This window comes from Bombus impatiens, unplaced genomic scaffold (assembly GCF_000188095.3).
Source record: "Bombus impatiens unplaced genomic scaffold, BIMP_2.2 scf_0377, whole genome shotgun sequence".
In the NCBI taxonomy this organism is placed as follows: Eukaryota; Metazoa; Arthropoda; class Insecta; order Hymenoptera; family Apidae; genus Bombus; species Bombus impatiens.
In genome coordinates, this window is record NT_176796.1 from 909536 (window position 1) to 931260 (window position 21725).

General features: G+C 46.6%; 1 protein-coding gene across 1 annotated transcript; it reads right to left on the minus strand.

Annotated features, from left to right (window-relative positions):
• Positions 1-5404: 5404 nt before the first annotated feature.
• Positions 5405-10684, minus strand: LOC100741068 (homeobox protein Nkx-2.5). Its single transcript, XM_003489775.4, has 3 exons — positions 7665-10684; positions 7459-7547; positions 5405-7221 (listed from the first exon to the last, which is right to left on the minus strand). The coding sequence occupies exons 1-3, from the start codon at positions 7957-7959 to the stop codon at positions 6451-6453; spliced, it is 1155 nt and encodes a 384-aa protein (XP_003489823.1). The 5' UTR covers positions 7960-10684; the 3' UTR covers positions 5405-6450.
• Positions 10685-21725: the final 11041 nt, after the last annotated feature.

Consider the following 21725-nt stretch of genomic DNA (forward strand, 5'->3'; position numbering starts at 1 on the left):
CCGCCGCGACGGGGGTGACGGGGGTGGCGAAGGGTTGCGACCAAACGAGACTCTTTCAGGTATCGCGTCCTCGTTTCGCGAAAGTAAAGCTACTTTCTCCAAGTAGTTCTCCCATTGTGCAGGCTGCTGGGAAATTTTGATTATCCTTGAGCTTGATGAACCACCAAACGCGCGCTCCGTTTGAAGGGTCGAACTTAAGGACCGGGCTGATGTTCGCTTTTACATCGATACTCGTAAGGTCGAAAATATCGTAATTCGAAAATATCGCGATACTCTAGATGTTTAGTTTTTATTGAAAACGACATTTGTCCGTGATCGCGTCGGAAAATATTTCCGTAGAAATCGAAGGTGCTAGAGTAGTTCTAATTAGGATGGCTTCAGAGTCCATTCGAACGCGACTATTGGATCGTATTCGACTTTTCACCGCACATTTTCCAACGATCCTTCGACAAAATTCGGAAGAAATGGAATTCTCAAGAAACGAGCAATTATTAAATTCAACGTTGTACGATTATCTCGATTATCGTTGACTCGATTATCTTAAAACCAAGTTGTCGGTATTTCTGCAACAGTGACGCGTGTCCCGTTTCTCTCGACCGTTGCAGCTACTCGGGGGCTCGGCTCTTTCGATATAAAATCGGTATTTCACAGGTGAGAAATCCGAGCAATTGGTCGCTCGTGAATCGCGTCTAACGCTTTCAAAAAGTTACTCTGGCTGTGGATGTGGGTAGATAGAGACGGTTACGGTTCGTACGTACTTCTCGTCTCGTATCGAGTCGAGAGGAGACGAGCGGTGCATATATAGGGTGTGCTTTACATAACAATCGCCGCTAAAGACTTGCAGCATTGTCCGCCACGTGCTATCAGCCGAGTTCCTATGGAGGTTTAATTAAGTGTGAACCACAGGAGCGTGGATCACGCCTCACTTGATCCGATGATGGCCTCGCGCGTTCCAGATATCGACGAGGAAATAATTCCACGTTCCTTCCGCGATATTTCTTGGAATTCTGCTCGTTGGTTCGTTTCATTTCGATTAAAAAAAAAAATCCGTGACTAATCGTTTTCGGACGGATCGTACTCTTACTTATCACGAGCGAAAGATATCAGAGATATCTGTCCTTTGAAAAGTTATTAGAAAGAGCCTTCGAAGAACGCGTAGATGACTTTTATTCTTTAATTCACGATCAAAGGGTGAAAGCGATCGTCCGCTACGTACGTGTCGATCGATCTACGAAGATCGCGATCACGAGTGCGATTCGTGTATCACGAGTTATTGCGGACAACGAGCGATTGCGTGCGAAAAGTCGCCCGAAAAGTCGACGAGCTCATCCCCGTTCTTAAAAGTGGCACCCTCGTGACAAGTATTTCTGCGGGATCGATCGGCGCACAGGGATCGGCAATTAGCAGGTGACGGGTAATCGAACCGGAAAAACGACGTCCGCCATTTCCCTATTAGCCATTCCAGGCTCACAAAGAGAGGAGATAGACGGGAGAACGTGCCGTCTCGGAGACGGCGATCTCGAAGACGGACTACGGTCTTTCGTACGGTCGCGGTTCTCTTTTTCTCGATTCGATCTAATCAATAATAAATTATAGGGGGACTTCGTCGGTACATCTCTCCCCTAGAGCTAAGCCCTGACCCTCCCGCTCAATTGGTCGCAATTCTTAAAGACCTTAATTGGCGCGGAAAATTATACCTTATTTCAGTTACCCTCGAACGAGAACAGCCATCCCTTCCCACCTCCTCCTTCTCCCCCTCCCCCAGCCCCTCCTTACCCGCTCCGTACGAACACCGTTACCTTCGCCCCCGCGATTCGCCTTCTTACGAGTTCCACTTGGATATTTCCTTTCGCCTTGCCCGCTCTGATCGAGCAACCTCCGATCCGTGGAAACTCCTTCAGCCACTTTTCATCGCTGCGATCGTGACCGCTCCGAAGTCGTTGTTTCCCACGCGGTAACCGCGCCTTTTATAAATAGCGTCTCGCGGATCGCTAAAGACGTCTCGATCGGTAAAGATCCGAACGAGATCCGGTCGTGTTTGCCAAAGTACGAAGTTAGATCGCCGAAGTTGAGATGTGGATGGTTTGCGGAAGGGTGGAGAAACGCGAAACGCGAAACGCGAAACGCCAAGGGCAGAATATAGATGCTGGTTCCTCGAAGATCAGACAGGAAATTCGTGGATGGCGTTTAACTGGCATTCGACGACACGAAAAGTAACGAAGATCTCTGCGAGCTGAAAGGGAGACGAAGAGAGGGAAAAAGAAAGAAAGAGAGAGAGAGAGAGAGGGAGCAATGCGTGCGCTCTATGGGCGGGCATAAGAATATAAAAACAAGAAGACCGGATGACTGCTAACTGTTTGTTAGTCTTGGGTTTTAAAGTCCGCACGTCTGTCAGTCCAGAGATGTAATATTAGTGCTTAGTATACGCTGCCGCCACTGCCTCTCGCTCATTTACTTCTTCCTCCCGTTTCATCCTCTCTGCGTTTACCTTTGAGTCCTGCGTTTTCTCGCCACCCCTTGCGTCTCGCCCCTTAAGCCGAGGAAATTGCTCAATGAATCTTTTCTGCCGAGATTCTGGCCGTAAACTCGACGCTTTTTTGTTTCGTAATGTTCCGCGGTTGTTTTTCGAGAGCTTTCGAAAAGTTCGCGCTAGGCTCGACGAGACAGAGATCTCTCTTGCGAGATGGAATGTTGATTTTTCAGTTCTTTCTCCTAATCGCGGTATTTATATCGTGCTTGGAGCCTTTTCTAATCGACGGATCGATTTAGACCTATTGGTTTATCGCTGGAAGATCGTGCAGGTTCTTTTTGTGGAAGATGTACGTACTAATATTTGGATAACCGAACCAAAATCCAAGAATCAGGACACGTTATATTGCTTGTTAGGCGAGTCGATTGCCGTGCCACGGCGAGATGACAGCAGAAACTCCTGTTCTTTTAATGGTTCCGGTAGTTTGCGGATTGGCTAGTTTATCGGTACTATTTTCGGCCGTTTGTAGCGGCCGATTCTAGCATTAATGAGCATTTCAAAGACGAATGACAGCGAGGCTATTTCCGATGACTCGAAATTTCCTTCGTAATACGACCGGTGATTAAAGAACGAACGCCCATTAATTATTTGTCGATCGTTCGGATTAATAGCAAAATTGAAAATGTAACAAATAATCTATCGAACGACGCTTTAACGGTCGAACTTTAAAAGCCAATGAAATTGAACAGAGTAGTTTCGTGATAAATTGATTCGATTTGTATATTAACAAAAATCAAGTTGTTCTTTTCGAATGAACGACACAGAGTGCGCTGGAAAGGGAACCCGATGAAATAACTTTGAAATGCTTTTACCGCAGTCGATAAGACGAACGTCTCCGATATTGACCGAGGATAGAGATACGACCGTTGACCAAAGGCAGGATAGACGCGAACATATGGAACACGAAAAAGCATCGAATGTCAGGCCTATTCTATATTTAGTCAATGATAAAGTTTCGTCTGTATCTCGTCCGTGATCTTGGAGCGTTCCTGCTGTACTTTCGACCGATTATACAGATATCTATGTTACGGAAAGTCGGCTTATCCTTCATCGGTATAACAGATTATCTACAAACGATTTGCGCAAAGAATTATGTATGCAACGGAACGTAGAGAGAATCGCGGAAACGTTGTTGGACGTTTTAACACAAATTGTCGGTGTAACAAAATATATTTCGAAGTGAGGATAAAAAGTACAAAATTGTCCGTGCCATTCGATTTACGAGCGTCATCGCTATAATTAGCTGTCAGTGACGTCATATTTCGCATCGTTAAAATGCGCGTTCGTACTTCATTATCCATCCAGAAGTACTTCAACTTGGTACCAGAACGATCTCTGAATTCCACTCGTTTACGAATAGAATTCTACTCCAAGCAATTACACGTTCTTTTAATCGTCGGTTCGATATTCGTTGAAATAATATACTCGATCGAAGTTAGCAGAAGGAAAGAAATACGATAGATAGGACGTGATTAATGAGTCGAGGATAAACGCGATCGTCTCTAAATAAATGCAAACGATTCGCCGCGCGTTCTATGCATATGCACTCCTGTCTTTATTTGAACAGCATCAACATTTTGTGTTCCCTTTCGCGTTCGGTGGATATTCACCGAACTGCGATGCTTTCTATCCGTTCGTAGGCAAATAGGATCGGGTTTCGAAGTTTAACGTGCGGTGATTGATTATGCGAATACACACGATCTCCTCCTAATGGGGGCTTTCAGAATTCAGGCTGGGAACGCGGAAGGAATTCCATTTGGTTCGCAAATTGCTCGATTCTGCTATATTTTTATTTTTTATCAATTGAATCAAACGCCACCGCGACGCAGTTTCCGATTGATATAGACAGACAGACGGGCGTGTACGTGGAAGGCAGTCGTCGTAATTTTAAAAGTAGACGAGTGTCCGAAAGATGTCTTGTACGAAAAATACGAGAGCCGCGAGAAAATATGCAACGCGCAACGAAAGACATTTCGGAGCTCGATCTTGCCAAGAATTTTCAAGCTCTGCCCGTCCGAACATTCTGTTTTGACTATTTCGTCCAACTTTCGTTTGCAACGTTCTCTAGAATCTCTCATATTTTCGCGGATATTTAATCCACGTATTATACGGATCAAACCGACCGCGTTGAATATTACGAGCGATAACGAATACATTTCTCGCAAATATCCCAATGTTATTCGTCGTATGATTTGTCGGTTATCGAATGAAAATTAACGCGTAGGCGGAGGCCTGACGAAGCGTATCTGGAACACGTCCACCGAAAGGAAGTCGATCTCGAGGAACAAGTGCGGGCAGGTGCTTTGCAGGTGCGGCCAGGGGCGGAGCCGACTCTCTGTTTCGGAAGGGTGGTCTCGGACTAGTCGTGGAAGGTGGAAAGACCGTATATGGGAAACGCCACGCGATCCCGCTGCAACATCGGCAGCGACATTTTTATCAGCTTGTTCCCATGGTCCTTTATGGCGGCGGTAGCACCATGAACAACGATTACGCCGACGATGAATCGTCTATGTGAAGGCACTTGACTGCCAGATGACCCGTCGTGCTCGCGCGATAACCTAAAAGCTAACCCATGGCTTCGCTCAAGCTGTCAGAACTCACCTATTTATAAATGCCATTTCGCCATATTTTTGTTTTATCGACCTAGACGATGTTTCTCGCGGCGAAACGCTGTAATCGCGCGCGTAGAAAGATTCGCGTTGAAATTTGGCACAACTTCTGCGAGGATCGATCGATCTCGCGATGTCGGAATTTTTCAATAGGGCAAGAGGAACGCTTTCGATGTTTTCGATATTTTTAGAAAGGGAGTGGTTTACTTTGGGAACGGTGGCTAAGGTGAAGTAAAACGATTCCAGGATTTAGTCGTTTCTTTCGTTTTATTTATTTTCTCGTATCCTTGTTCCCGTAATCAATCGTGAACGTTGGTACAAAAGTGTGGCGTAGTATCGCAGATTTTCCACCGAAAGAAACGATCGTTGCGCGATAATCGAAGTAAAGTTGTCGCGATTTCTCCGGTTGTAAATGTATTCGACGAATTAAAGAACCGAATTACCGAGAGGAGAAAGACAAGAAGAAAAAAGAAAAGAGAAATAGAATTACGAGAAAGGCGAGGTCTGCGGAATACGAAGTAACTGATGTTTCCGCAAAAGCCACTTGAAGCAATTTCCGTTCGGGCTTCTCGAGCGGCGCGTTACTATTTCGAAGGGGAGAGTGGTATCTTACCTAACTACAAGGGAACCAGGGGGGGAAAACAAGAAGAAAATGAAATACAGCTGCCTGTAGGCCTTACAGTCTAACTATGTCGAACTTAAAGCTATGGCAATCGCGGTGATTAAAAGATGCATCAGTCGCGATTACTCTTCGGCTACCTGTTTGGTAACGTTGTCACGCGATTCTCTATTTTTTGTCAACCGTCATTCTCGCAAAAAACGTTCGAGACTCGCGGATAAATCGTCCGACTTTCTGTTTTTTACTTTTCTATTTACCTCGCTTTTCGACTACCGAAGTATCAGAAACTCGACTTTAACGAACATAACTTACACTCGGAAGTCTGAAAGATCAGCGATATAAGCGACGGAAGGCCGAAACTATTAGTTACAAAAATAATACTCGAAATATCTCGATTCCCTTACGATATCGAACGATTTCCTAATATCTAAGCTTTGGCTGCGACGCACTCGAATCGATAGCGGAACCCTAATCGTAAAACACTCTCGTTCGAACCGCAAAATCTTCTAATTTCGTGGAATACAGCTTTTCCCATCTCTTCACGTGCTCAACCGTGTCCTTTCGAAAAATTGCTTCGATTTTTCTACGAACCTAAACTTACTGTATATCGGCTCGATCAAAGATTCAACGACACGGTCGATACGTAACGGAGAGAACGCAGCGGTAGAACATTGAAATCTCGAAATCTTCTCCTACCACAATCGTTGTAGATTCTGGTCCATAGGCACCTGTTCCATGTAATTGACGTACTGCATCTGGTAGTTAGCCGGACCCAAGTAATTGGAGAATCCGTAATCGCTGCTGGAGACGTCCATCATCGGTCTTCCGTCGCTCACCATGATCTTACTCTCCGTGGAAATATTCTTCAAATCTGGAAATGGCGCCGCTTCGTTGGCACTCGCGTTCCCTTTCATTTGCCTGTGACAATCGTGCACGGCAGCTCGAGGATCCGCCGACAAATTATTTCGGAAATCCGTGGTAACGAGAACGTGTTGTCTGGTGGCTTGTATCTCTCCGTTCAAACTCGATTTTCCGGCGACATCGGCGCCGATTTCCGTCTTAAACTCGGGACTGATATTCGTGTCCATCCTCATGTCGTTCGTCGATCTGAATTCGGGGCTCGGTCGAATTTCGTTCATTCGAAAGTCCGGTTGCATCGAAACGCCGAGCTCCGGCCTGATGTTGGACCAGTACGAAGGATTGTAGGATTCCTGGATGTTCGGTTTACCATCTCTGATCAATACCGGCACGTGGATCTTCTTCAGAGACTGGTTCTTCGCGTTCTGAGCTTGAAGTTTCTCCGCGTCCTCTAACCTCGCGCGTTTGTTCTTGTACCGTCGGTTCTGAAACCAGATCTTCACCTGGGTGCTGGTGAGTTTCAGAGTCTGAGCCAGTAGTTCCCTTTCTGGGGCGCTTAGGTATCGTTGCTGCTTGAATCGCTGTTCCAGCTCGTACACTTGGTTCTGTAAGAAATCGGTGGTAGTTTTCAGTCGAGGTTAAACAGAATTCGAATAGGGCTGCGAGCACGAACGAAACTGCGTCTAGCAGGGGGATGTTTCAACGAAAACAGTCTTGCTTTCTAAATTTAATTACTCGAAGTGTTACATCGACAAAATTATGCTTAAATCGTTATGTTAAAATTATCGTTAAAAATTGCGTCCGTGATCGTTACCGTCGTTTCTTACGATAGGGAAACTTACTTGGGAAAATAGCACCCTCGGCTTCCTCTTTGTCCTCTTGCCGGACTGACTCTTTCGCAGCTCCGTCTTGCTCGATGTAACCACGTTACCTGTAAAACATTGCCGATACTGTATGGCTAGAAAATGGATCGAACGGATGATAAAACGTCGGTGCATCGCGAAGCAAAGACGAAGCATCGGCCACGATATACACCGATCTTACGCACCGTCCTCTGTAACCGGTGGATCCTGGTACGGAGCAGCGATCTGATTCAACTGATGAACGTGACCCAAGTCAGGATAGTGAGGATAAGTCGGCATCGATTGTTCCTTGAACTTCTCCACGTCCCAATTGTTGTCCGGCACGATATTATAACCGTAATATTCCTGAGGCACGTGTTGTTGTTGAAGCTGATGTTGATGGTGGACAGACGGGTAACAATCCATGATTCCAAGCTGTTGATCCTCGCTGAGAATGTCGCGGACGCTGAACGGGGTTCCGGAGACCGAGGAAGGCAACATTCTAACGCATTCTCGAGCAATGTCGACGACTCTTGCGAATACTCGAACGACGAACTTCACTTTCCGATGCTTTTATCGCGCGAAGACTCACTTTTCAAACACACGCACGATCCGTACGAAAATCCTGTTTCGTCGTTGCTCGTCGACGACAAATTCTACGATTTCATCGTTGTCCTCGAAAAGAACAGTGCCACTCGAACAACTCGCGCGATCTTCGTTTAGAAGAAGCCCGGTATTCAGCCATGAAACTCGCTAAAAAACGTTTTACGACATTCGGACGACGTGCTCGAACAACGATAATTCCCCAGCTTCCAACCACCGACTCTTCAACCGTCGTCCACTTCAACTAACGGTAATCTCCGATGACAACTCGAGCCAACTTTCTCGTCTGTCGTACGGGGTTAATCGCGTTTGAAACGTCGCGAAAGGATACGGTTACCGGCAAGGGCTGTCGAACGAAACTGTCGAGATTTCGGACGACTCGTTGGAACCGTGGACACGCGCGAGCACCACCTTGAACGCCCGCGGATCGCCTTCTCGGGGGATGATGGCCACGGTTGAACGGTCAGGCCGGAGGGCAGACGCACAATGTGACTTGCTCTGACAGAGGGAGTCAAGTGTTGGTCTCTCCTCCGTGGTCCACACACAGGAACAGGAGGTGGGTGTGCGTGTGAGCGCGGCTGATTTTTACCAGCACACTCCCACCACGTCTGTGAGCCTCGTAGAGCAGCGCAAACACCAGTTCTACGGGGTGGTCGCGTCCTCCGATTGGAGATTTTAATTTGTCTTCGGGTCGATGAATAATTCGCAGCCAGTTTGCGATAGTCGACGAAAGGGAAACTATTCGAGCGGGATTCCTTCCTCCTTGTTTTTTTTTTTTTTTATTTTTTTCATAACTGCATAATTCGGGGATGAAGTCGAGTTAATCGCTCTCCTGCCGTTCATCTCGCTTTACTTTAGCGAGTTTCGGTGTGCTTTTAATCGATCGTATACGGTAGTCTCTGATATTTCCAGCCCTTTTTCCTACTTGTTTAGGCAATGTTTCCATGGAAGAGAGACTTTAGGAGCGAGCTTCGGTGGTTGGTCGTTTCATTTTTTATGTCCCTTTTTACGAGACTCTCGAATGTCATTGGGAGCCCGGGTGTCTATGACTTCCTAAATACAGTTTCGGGGTTAAGTACGGTTAGCGAGCTCGTGTTGTTAGCAAACGTTTATACAAAAACATCTTGTACGACGAGCTATCGACCGTCGATGACGAGCGGTAACATCGAATTCCATGCAGCGTGTTTTCCCCGTCCGTACGCAAAGTATCGGAGCACGGAATCGGTCGGAGCTCGGTTAAGTGAAAAAAATTCGACTCATCCTCGCGTCGCATGATAATTACGAGGATCGGAAGTGCGGGGTCGATCAAGGAGATGGCAAATCGGTTTTTGCCGTGGGTCAGCCATAACGCGACGACTAACGTTGGGGCGGAGGAGAAGACCGAAGGCCCGCCTATGCTCCAACGATCGAACCAATCCAGACATACCGTGAACGAAGCTTCTAAAACTGGCGATTAAATCTCGATTCGCGTGATTACCGCCTTCCACCGTCTCACCAGTGGTCCCCCTACCCCGCCACTCGAATCGATCGACCAAAAGTGCCGCATAAATCAGAAATTTATTCGTAATTAATCGCGTGTTTGAAAGACGTTTGGATCGAATCACAAATTTTTATCCATCCTCGAAAGTTTCTGCTTGTATTTTTCTGCTTCTCCTCCTCCTCCTTCTTCTTCTTCTTCTTCTTCTTCTTGTTTCTTCTTCTTCTTCTTCTGCAGCTACGATATCTGTTAAATTTTTAAAGGAACGAAACTCATCAGGGGTGTCAGAGACGTGACAAGTTATAGCGATCGCGGGGTATCGATTTCGTGACGGGATCGCTGGTGGGCTTGGAACGAGCTTGGAGCGGGTTTGGAACTGGCTTGGAAATGAAAACAAAACAATTCATTTTTCTTGGCCGATGCGACGGCAGGACGAGATCCTCGTGGTTCATCCCCGAGTCCGCGACATCGACGAGTCGAAAGTAACATACACCAGATGCGTCTTTCAGAACACACCGAACCCTTGACGCTTTAGGTCCTAAAGATTTGGAATTCGAAAAATTAGCCTGTTTAAGCCTCGATCGGTCTACCTGGTCCTTTGTGTAATTCTCGAAACAGCACACCATCCAGTCTTGTATATTTTTTCCTTGCAAACCTCTCGCGCTTGATTTGACGTAAAACGTATTCGTACTCTTCGTTCCTATCGTCTAATATCCCAGGGATCATCGACGGTATTCTCGACAAAAATTCCGAGAAGTTTGCGTTTAAAATTCTTCAAAAAGTAGATCTTTCGTTTGGACGCTGTCTCGTTACGGAGTTGCGGCACTCGTCGCTGATTCGCAAACGAAAAACAGTCACCGATCACGCTTTGCCAATTAACAATTTATATTCGCAATACCTCCGTTTTCAACAAAATCGCCGATTGAGAAATTAATTACTCTACGCGTTATGTTTCGAATTTTTCTTCTCATCGAGAAACCGCAAGATTCTCTACGATCCGTTCTTTGCCATTAAAAAATTCGAACGAGCAATTTTCTTTTTTTTTTTATTTGGGAGAATTTTACAATCGATTCTCGTTGAGAATTATAGGTAAATTATTCTGGCGTGGTACCGTAACTCAGATTACAAGAGTTTATAGTACGTTCGATTGTAGTTGAATCTAACGCTTAAAACTAACGGGTAACGTCGTGTCAAGTAAACTCGCAATTTGACACTGCTGGAAAAAATCGTCGATCGAGAAACGTTCGTTGCCGAACACCGTGCGCTTACAACTCTTGCGAAAGTGCTATTGAATATCAATGGTGTCTCGTTTAAGAGGGTCCGGAATTCGTTGTTAATTCGCGAACGAATAGCAACCACCGACAACCCTTGGCAACCGAGACGGCTGTTTATTATTCTACGCGTGGAAAGTACGCGGAATTACACGGAGGCGGCGCGTGCGTGCGTGCGTGCGTGCGTGCATGAATGTGTGGCCGTGTGATGCATGGTAGGCGCCAAGAGATACCGAGGCGCCTTCTTAATTGTGGGAAAGCGGCGCCGGCGTCTGGAGAGCTTGCGTCGTGTGAAGCCACCGCGCCCCAAAGTCGCTCGATTTTTAAACAATTCTCCACAGACCGTGCACTTTTTCCCCCGAAAGATCTGGAAAATCTCGGCCATTTTTTTCTACTACGCTCTCCGATCTTTGCCTACTCGACGCCACCACCTTAAATGCACCCGCTTCGTTTGCCCTGTCGGTTTCTAACTCTCTAAGATCTCTCCACGTGATATTTCGATATATGTTTCAATGTACGATATTTGAATATATCGCTAAACTGCGAAAAAGAAGTTGGGCGAACAACGGGCAACTTTACGGGAATTGAAACTGAACGAAATCCGATACGAGTTGATCGGTTAGGTGTATGTACTTATAACGTGTATGTGCAGATTCGGATGAATTAAGTCTTGTTCGATCCGATGAAATTGACGTTGGATCGACGGCAGAGTATAGAGTCGTTATTCATAATGTTATTCGTAATGCGTTCATTTGTAGTTCGTTTATGGCAGAATCGAAAGATCGCTATGGAAAATTGAACGATCGCGTCTATTCGAGTAAATAGCAGGCTCAGTGACGTTCTTTCTTCGTAGCTTCTAAGTTACTTTTACTATTTAATAATGTCACGTTGCTTCGTATTGCGAGAATTCTTCTTACTTTGCGTGTCTCTTACGCGGTAAATGTCATCGCTGGTCTTCGTACTGTGTAAAATATACGATACGGATCAACGATGAAATACGATGCCTCGAACTCGTCGTCTCCAGCCTTTGATCTTCCGGTGTTTATCGACGAGAATTTGTCTGGCGTGTAATTAGCGACTGTACCGGAAAACGGGAAACAATTTCCGCGGCCACGAGAGGACAAGTGGTTCCTTTCTCGCGCGGAATCGTGCTCGCGTAACGAGGCTTTGCAATCGAGAAGCTCTCTTCTCCGCTGCAATGTGGTGTCCAGTTGCAACACGGGCTGGCCGTGTTGGCCCGTACAAAAGGGTCCTTTGTGCCGTCGCCTCTCGTCTAAATAGCCGCATGCGGCCTCCACGATGGCCAACTATCCGTGTACGGTTTATAGAAAAATCCCGTAGCGCACGTTGCCGTATCGTCTAGCCTCCTGGATCGTGGGGGGTCGGATGCCGCCCATGAGGGCCCGTGTTTTCAGGATCTGCTCTTTCTCTTCCTTATCCCTCCCTTACGTGACCAGCAATGAGACGACACCACCGATAGACAAGCGCGACAGGTCGATTTCACACCGGAAGAAGTGCTTTTATCGTCCGTACGTCCTGCACCAACGACCGTGAAAAATTACGTATAATTACCGCGACACGGTGATCGTTCGGCGATGAGAATTATCGGAAGGTTTCTTCCTCTTCGTCCGTCTTGTAGTTCACCTGTCAAGAATTGCGTTTGATATCGAAGCTATCGGAACGAAAAACGAGAATGATCGCGATATATTCGTGGTCTATCTCGCGGGAAACCGAAAAACTGTCCCTCTTTTCATTGCAACAATCCGAGTGCATAGATGCGTATCGGATCGGTCCTTTCTCTAATTCTCAACTGTTCCAACTCCATTTTTCAAAAAAAAAAAAAAAAAAAAAAGTAATCGACCATTCTGGGTATGTTCGATTGGTATAAAGAAGACAAATTTATAACAGTACGAAGAAAACTCTGTTTAGAAAGCGACAAATATTCAGTTCTTTTAATTAGCAATTTTATTCGGTAATATTAAATCTTTCAAACTTCGTATTGGATTTTCTCAGTTGGTGAGTTAATATTCGTAGTACCCCATAATCTTTATTTATTAAACATTTCAACGAGCGCAAGGTACAGAGCCAGAGACGATTTGTCTAGCCAGAATCGTCCAAATGAATTCTCGCTTATCCATCGAATCCAAGTCTGTTAATTAATTTGAAGCGCCGTTTGACAAACGCTAAGAAATCGAGGAAACGGAGGCAAAGGCCAACCGTTTGTCAGGAGAGAGGGTCACGTGTAGTCGCTCTATTGTGTCGGAAGAGTCCGGAGAGCGCATTTTTGAAGTTAGGCGGGCTAGGAAGTTTTCTCACGAGTGGGCCAGACAATTGCGTGGATCTGGATGTCTAGACGGACGCATCCCTCCTTTTATTTTCTGCGTTGCAACCGAAAACGCAGCCACGTTTGCCAGAAACTTCGCCTCGACGACGCGGCTTGGCCACTCGTTCCTTCCTGCGCCTTTTCTTTTCCCTCTTCTTTCCGCGCCTTTTCCTTCTCTCGTTAAGCCTAGAAACTGCTCTTTCCAAGCCTACAACGAATCGATCGACTCACACTCCGTTAAATTCGTCACGATCTTTCCTTCGTATCTTATCGATCTTGGCGTCGATTTTTGCCGCGATTAATTCTTCGAAGTAATTGGAATTTTACGAGGGTCGAAGGACAACCCGTTAATTACTAATTACGCGGGTAATAATTCGGTGGGTTAATCGCCGGTCGAGGCGAGACGCGTTACGCGTCGCTTATTTATAACCACGAATGTTGCTGGCATCGGTAGCGAACAACCGAGTAATTGGATAGCCGGCCGACGTCTTCTATTTGTTGTTCGATACTCAAATGCTAAGACAAGAGCGATCCACGTGCTCTGGTCAACGTCACGACGCGAGATCGCCGTATTCTCGACGTCGGACACGCGGGAGCGATATTAACGCCATTGTTCCTTTACAGCGATGCGACGTGATTTACAAGCGAATAGAATTTCCAACGAAGGATCGTGCGATTTCTACTCTGAAAAATAAAGCGTCGTGTCTTTTCTACGCGGATATTTTACGCGAAATTTGTACAATTTTTGCGTAAATTTATTTGTCACAAGCCGATATAAATTAACGAAGGTTTTTCCGAAGCTACGTCCTAGCGGAAGATGGATAGAACCGAGAGCGCTATCTTGTCTCTGCTTTCGTGAAAAAATCTGTAAACTTTTAAGTGGAAGGACGGAACGTTAAAGTGCCGTTAATAAACTTTACGTCAAATTAAGACACGTTCTGACTGTTTCTTTCTGTAAGGAAAAAAGAAACAGGGAAGCGTGTCTATGGTGCCACTTGAGGATATCTCCGATCCCTGGATTACCTTACTGGAACTTCGTGTCAACAAACTCCGATCCCTTTTAGCGTCAACTTTCATTGGTCCCTTAAAGTGGTTTGAATGCTTCGGATACTTGGGATTATCCGGATAATACGGTCCAGATAGAGATCTTTCGCATTTGCCAAGATCGATTTGGTTAAAATTGGTTTAAAGTCGGTTACATCGAATAAAGTGTTAAAAATATAATGCGAATTATATCGGATGTTAAGCGGGGATTGGTCGCGTTAGTCAATTTTATTTTTTAAGTTTCCAGAAGGTTTTGTACGTACGTATATGATAGTTGTTTTTACATACGTTTACATTTCGTTATTCTGCGAGTACGCTTTGCTCGAGCAGTAACTTACCAGTTGAAATCGTCAGTTACACGTTGTCGGTCGTTCCTCGACTTATCTACCGAGGATACCCGGATCGCCTTTCGCGTTTTCCAAAGTCAACGTTGTGAACAGAACGGAGAAACCTATTTTACCGACGTCGGTACGTATTTCGAAAGATATCCTTCGTCGGTCGTCCTCTCGATAGCGTTCGCCGTTGTTCGATCAGATGGCGACACCCTCTTTCTTCCAACAACTCTTCAACCCCCTAAATCATCGAAAACTAACGAACAAACCCTTACGGTACCCCGGTTGGTGTCCCCCGTCGGTTAAACCGTTATCGCAACTATCAAATTGGACGCGACGATAACGCGTAACGAGACAATCGACGCATCTTACAAAATTTTAAAAGTTATCGTCGTATTCTCGCAGCTATTTTACCAACTTGCCGAAGAAGAGAATATCGAATCCGAAGAAAAAGAATTCATATAACTCGTAACGCGTCGCGATCGCACGCGGTAACCCGAAACGATATCCGTCAGTGATCACTAAATTTCGGGGACAGGATGTCCCATAAATAAGACAGGGGTGGGGGGAAGGGGTGAGAGACGCGGAGAAATTCAATAAGCAGGATTATCGTTGAAGAAAAACGATCGGGCCACGGGTCGACAGGGCGAGATCGTTAACGAGGGAAAACGTTGGCGGCGATATCTCAATCGGTTATCGGACGTTAATGAATTTCGAGCAGCGGCCACGAATCGGTGTATTACGAAATTAGCCGGGACCTTTGGACCGTTCCAGAGGCTGACCGGCCTAGAAAAAGTCGGACCCGCGTTTCCAAGCGTCATAAATCACGAAAAATAAGGCCAGAAGGGGCGAGCTGGGAGCGGGGCAAAAAATCGGGACGCTGCTGTAGAGAATAGGAGATTAACATTCTTTTCTGTTCTACCTTTCTGTCATCAGGGGAGATTGCGAGCGTCCCCGAGCGTGCACCGAGAATCATTAAGGGATCCTCCGTAATTTGCGAAGGTGTCTCGTGTGCGTGGACGGTGATCAACTCGCGTTTCAGAATAAATCAACACCGACTGCGTTTTCTGATGAACGCGCGCGCGGCCAGGATCTCTAGCGTCTCGTTTACCGGTTAAGGTGATTCGAGGCTTCTGGGTAATTTGCGCGAGACGATCGAGCTCTAGCGATGCCGATTAATAAGCGTCGTCGTAGCTCGTGGCAATATCGTACCAACTTCTTCGATGCTTATACGCGAAACTAAGTTGGCAAACTACGGACAGGCTTTATTTCCAAGTCCCCTCATTTTCTCAACTTAATTAATTCGCCTCTTGGCGTTCGACCAACGTTGCGACAAAGGGCCACGATAGTCGTGTAGATTTGCAAATTCTTTTGCTTGAAAATTATATGTAATTATTTCTGGAGTCGATGTAAGGGGTGAACGAGGATTGATCGATCAATTATCTCGTCTATACGCAGAATTATTATTTGTCAAGCATATTTGTTTACAATGGCAACGCTGAATTTCACGATTCTCCGTTTGTCGTATCGAAGAGGGTGCTTCGGTGATTCTCGTAGCTGCAAGTCGAAGAATCGGAACGAATTCTCTTACAGGGTAGCGTGTATCGATCGACGCGACGCGACGGTCGAACGAATCGTCGAAAATATCGTGTAGTCGAATTCCTCGCGTACAAGACAAGCTCCTCTGTCGGGATCGTCGTTATCTTGATATCTCAGCTGGTAGCTTCGGTGATGGTTTTTGTTTTGGACAGCGCGTCGTGTGCACCAGGGGGTAGGCCCAGGGTGGTCCAATTTGTCTGCCGGTTCGATATTGTTACGAGCTCATCTTTAATAATACAGCCTCGAACTGGCATCGTTCCTCGACGTTTTTAGATAGCCAAACTCGCTTTGTCGGCATCCCAAACTCGCTGTTCGCATCCGGATATAATAAAATTGTCCCTGTTTATCGATTAGCACAAATCTTATCGCGTTGACGAGAAAACTTTGAAAACGTTAAATCCTTTTTTAATACGCTCGCGTCGTTCCAGTTTGTTTGGCAACAGTTATACCATGCTTATCTCGGACGTTCTTCCTGTATTAATTTTCCAATTTATCTATCTACTCTTATCGGTCGAAACTACAAACTATGCGACGATAACCGCGAGTTAACTAATTCTCTAATCGATGTTTCCCAATTAATTATCAACGGGACAAATAAAATGCTGGCAATTACATGGATATCGGCGTGGAACAGCGACAACGATCGATCGATCGATAGATTCGATCGATAGATCGATAGATCGTCGATGTGTAATTCGATTTCTTTTCGCGTTGCACCGTGGTGACTACGTTAAATATTACTAGGAGCGGTAGCCGACCGGCAAGGAAATCGATCTATGATTAATCGCGGCAGAACTCGTTTTCGTTCGCGCTCGTAATCTGGAAATCGCTGTTGGCTGGTTCGAAATCGTTTTTGCGGCCTTGCGCCTCGGTCACGTTACTATGTAATTAACGTCTACCGAGGCGTAAGATTTGATTCGCATCATTTCGTGGTTTTCTTGCCGTACGGCTTACAAGAGTTTCCTTCAACGCTCGCCTCCTCTATTCCTATTAGATAGTTAATTAGGTTTCCGTCTCATCGGCCGGAAATTAACAAGATCGTTGTTCTTCGTGGCGTTCGATCGCGCTAGTCGACACGCTCGAAGAGAAAACGGGGCTAGTTTGCTCAAAACGATTCCGATAGATCTGTTGGTTTCTGCGAGGTTGCACGGTCGATTCATCGCGACGATCGATGGATTTTAGAAACAGTACTTATCCGAGTGTCGTTTATGTGTGTTTTTTTTTTCGTGCTAGATGTTGATTTTAATTTGTACAGCTGCAATTAATAAATGGAACACTTTTCTCGGAATAACGACGCGATCAAAAGGGTATCTAACATCGAGTCGATTACGGTCGACGGTCGGAAGCTGCGATAGTTCAGAGCAGCTATTCATACGCACGGAAATAACGTTGCTTTGGCAACAGCTTCTAAATTCATTCGATCGCGATAACTCGGCGCGCGTTGCACAACGAAATCACCAGCGTGACAAAGAGGTTCCCTTGGTTTCTTACCCCGACGACGGTTGAAATAGCGCGTATCGTGTTCAAATTATCTATCCAACTTGTAACGTAATAAACGCGAATATAGTAGAACCTGTCTGCTCTTCCTCCGCGTCCGATTGCATACAAATTCTTAATAAACGCATGCTCGAAACCAAAGCGGTATAAACGCTTTAGAAACTGGCGAAGAGTTCTCGTTGGTCGATAATACGCGACGATGAAACTAATCTGGCTGTAACGACGAAACAATCGTCGGACGCGATTCGACGGAGGTGCGAGGGAAACGATGACGGCCGCATAGAAGGAGGATCGAGATTACGCAAACGCGGATAACAGAGGGCAGAAAAGGGGGGTTAGCGTCGTAGGGTGGGTGGCGAGAGCGTGGAGGTTCAAGTTTGTGGCTCGTTTGTACGCGATAACGGCTTATCTAAATAGTTTAGACATGAATTACACAAGCGGGAGTAACATTTATGTTTCATCACGGCAAGAGCCGACGGGACCGTGACGCTCCATATCTGTTCGCCGACGTCGCTGCCAACCGAACGGTTCCTTTTTTTCCTCTGTACCCTCCGCTCCCCTTCCCGCGTCCCCCCTCCGTCGTTCCTTTTCTTTTTCCCCCGTTTCCTCGCTCTTTATTTTTTTACCGTTTCGACCGAACGTTACAAATTGCTTATCGTCTCGGCGTTGGCAGCACGTTGGGTCGTCTTATCGCGACGTTTGACCCCGTCGTTCGGTCGTAGGCGAGATTTCAAACCAGACTTCTCGACGATTCAACGACGAGGCACGACCGATATCGGAAATTGAGCTGAAATTAATTCTTCTAGCTTGCTTTTTCCTCTTGTTTTTCTACGCTCGGAACGAGGCTGCGACGAGTGCGAGGTTGCGCAGTCGATGAGGTTTGAAATTGTTCGTGGAAAGCTGTGAACGATAGGTTCTGCCCTAGATAGAAGGTTGCCGTGGTAAGAGATTTTTTGGGAAGAGATACGCTGTAACGCGTAAGCTACGCTGCGAGTGTTTTCTCCACGATCGAAAAGGAATTTACTTCGTAAGAAAAATTATTCGCGTCGCGCCACGTTGAAAGATGGTGAAAATGGTAGAAGGCACGAGCTACTATCTCCAAGATGACCATCCCCGTGCAATATGGACGTGGGAGAGATTCGTGGCGCAGATAGAGTTCATGAACAAGGTATAAAGAAAGCGAGGAAAGAAAGCGGGTTTTACTAATGGGCGGCCGGGCCAGGGTGTAGCCGAGCGTCCCGTGAGCGTGAGCGGCACGTGAAAACATCTCCATTCCACGGGTCACGGGGCCCGGCCCCTATGTGGAATTCATAAGAGAATAATGTCGGCCCCTTGAAAATTAATTTAATTTGTACTAGAAACCGGCCAGAAGAAACACGGTTCACGAACGAACGGACGAAAGAGGTAGAAATGCGTCGGAAGAAGAAAAAAGAGGATAGAAAAGGAGCGAGAGAAAAAGAGAGAAAGAGAGAGAGAGGGTGAGGAGGGGGCGAGGAGAGGATCGAGGAGAATAAGGAGGTGGATGAAGGAGAATAGACGGCGTTCTTCTTGGAGGGCGCAGGTTAGGGCAGCGTGCACCAATGGAGGGGGTAAGATGGACCCCTGCTGGGTAATATATAGCGGGCCAGTTGGCTCGAAAGGCGCTGCTCTGTCTCCGCGGCGGACTCCTTAGCGGGGCACTGAAACTTTACCTCCCATAATTGATACGAATGTCTTTTCAGGCCGCGCTCGAACATCGCACGGCCATTTAGTCGAGCTCTCCGCTTCGACTCACGGTCAGCTCCGCATCGTTCCGTCTTTCTCTCTTTCGCTCGTTTGGTCCGTCCGTCTGCGCCGTGGCACAGAGACGATCTGCCACGTCAATTATCAGCGCGCGCGGCCTTCTTCACGGCCCAGGCCGACACTCGCCACTTGACCCATGCCGGATAATTATTGCCGCCGACGCGAATCTTTCACCGTGTCCACCTTTTCCGTTTGACGCCTGGTGGGGGAGACAGTCACGACCGTTTCGAAAACCTCCGCGTCTGTTACGCTGACGATGACGCAATTGGAAAGATCGTCTTCCGAGGTGCTTCACCGAGGTACAGCCCGATCGGGCAGAAGCGAAGCTTCTGGAGGGAGTCGGAGCGAAAGAGCGGGCGAGCGACTTGTAAGATACGTTCGATCTTTGATCGATCGACCCTAACGGCAGATCTCTTTGGTGCAGATACGTCGAAGTATCTTACGCGAAAATACTACGTAACGTCATGGTGTAAGAGATCATGATCAATTTGAATCTACGCGTTGGAAACTTTACTTTTGCTTGATCGAGTAGCCGGTAGAAACTCGAAGGATCGTTGTTTCGGTTGTATCGTATATTCTTTACATAATGGTTGATTGGAAACGGCGCTTCACGATCGTTTACCGCAAATTATGAGAAACCTTGGTCGGCTCGTTTGTTCGTATTTCGAGTTTATAGCTTGTATTTGCACGGAATACTTTTGAACGTACCGCGATAGCGTTGGTCGCAGCGCCCTGCATTCACGCAGATAGCGTTGATCGCAACGCGTGAAATTCAAGGAGATTCCACGAGTCGGGAGGGCGATCGAAGGTTCTCGATAGACACGGGCAGAGGCTCGCTCGTGGCACGGAGAGGGCAACGCCGGCCCGTGTGCGCTCGCAGAAGAATTAATTAGTCGATCTCGCGCGTTGGTGGGTCCGAAATCTTTGTTCCCGTACGGTCTCGTCCTAACAGCATCGGTAGAACGAGCCTTGGGTAATTAGTAGGTACCTACCGATCACCATCTGCAAGGTGAACGAGCATTACCATGCTTAATGAGTGGTGCGCGGGGCACCCGTAAACCTCCTTGGCCGGTGTGCGAGGGGATTTCACCTCGGCCGTGTTTCTATCTCTACTCGATCGGGGACGCGGTTGGGTCGCGCGAAAATTCCACCTTTTCACTTCCCATAAGACGCTCGCACGCTAGCGTGTCATGTCTTGCTTGTTCGTGGCGAATCTTCGATTAATCTGACTTTCGATCGTTGAGAACGTTTCGCCCGATATTACCAGAGCGATGGTCGAAGCGAATGGCGAATGGCGAATTTCGCCAAATAATATATTTCTTTCGAGTAATTAACATGTTCGTCATAGGAAATTTATTCTTCGCTCACGATCGGATTGTTCGCCTTCCGCGTCTAATAATACCTTTGCTTCGAAACCCTAGGAACAAGTTGCTGAGTATTTACGTTTGCAAGAACCGAGCCAACCTAAGGAGCTAATCCGACTTTATTAACCTATAATTCCAGGTCGATAGAAGTTTCTGTTTAATAAATGATTCAATCAACAGGTTAATTACTTATAAACGACACCATGTAGTTTTTGGATAGCGTTGAACTTAAATATAGCGGTATTCTTGTATCGTTTGTAGTTAACAAAGTTTCTTACGTTCTTAACTCCTCGAGCGTCACGGTTCATCGCTGAAAGCGTACTCTACGATCGCACGAATCTTCCGCCATCAGCGTATATGATGCACGTTGTAACAACTAAGTGGACTACAACTAACTGGAGGATCGAGATTATTATTGAACGGAAGAAGATTAGTTCGGACGAGCAGGTTAATACGAGACGAGACTGTTCGAGATTTCAACACGGCACAGTCTCATCCGTCAACGCATCCAACGCAAAAACATCGAGATACGCAAGAAATGTTCATAATCCGATTATATCCGTCATCGCTGCGACGACTGCTATGGACTGACTTTGGACTCGGCGTACGTATACGGCGTAACCGCCGCTTGAGGGGTTAGGAACTCGCAAGAACCGAACGCAAAAGCTCTGCGAAAGATCTCGAAACTCGAACGCAATCCCGAAATTTCCACTTTGCTCCTCGATTTCCATCACCGTCGTTATTCCCTCGATCGTTATCGATCTCGTAGCGATTCTTCGAAGAAGCTGCGAATAAAAGGATGGAAGGGGCGGGGTCTGTTCATGTATTCAAGAAGGGATAGAGAAGGAGAGGTAGACACGGCGCGTATAACTACCACCGAAGTCAGAACCCCGGCGAGATTACGATCTAAGTATCCCCAGAAACAAATGCCGAATGCAGCTCGCCCATTGCCGGGCCCTTTGTCGGCTCCGCGAC

What these genes read in the sequence shown, in the direction of transcription:
- LOC100741068 (XM_003489775.4), bottom strand. Translation starts at nt 7,959, where the DNA reads ATGTTGCCTTCCTCGGTCTCCGGAACCCCGTTCAGCGTCCGCGACATT. An exon ending in TCCACCGGTTACAGAGGACG is followed by an intron (nt 7,548 to 7,664) that starts GTGCGTAAGATC and finishes AATGTTTTACAG; the next exon opens with GTAACGTGGTTACATCGAGC. An exon ending in CGAGGGTGCTATTTTCCCAA is followed by an intron (nt 7,222 to 7,458) that starts GTAAGTTTCCCT and finishes GATTTCTTACAG; the next exon opens with AACCAAGTGTACGAGCTGGA.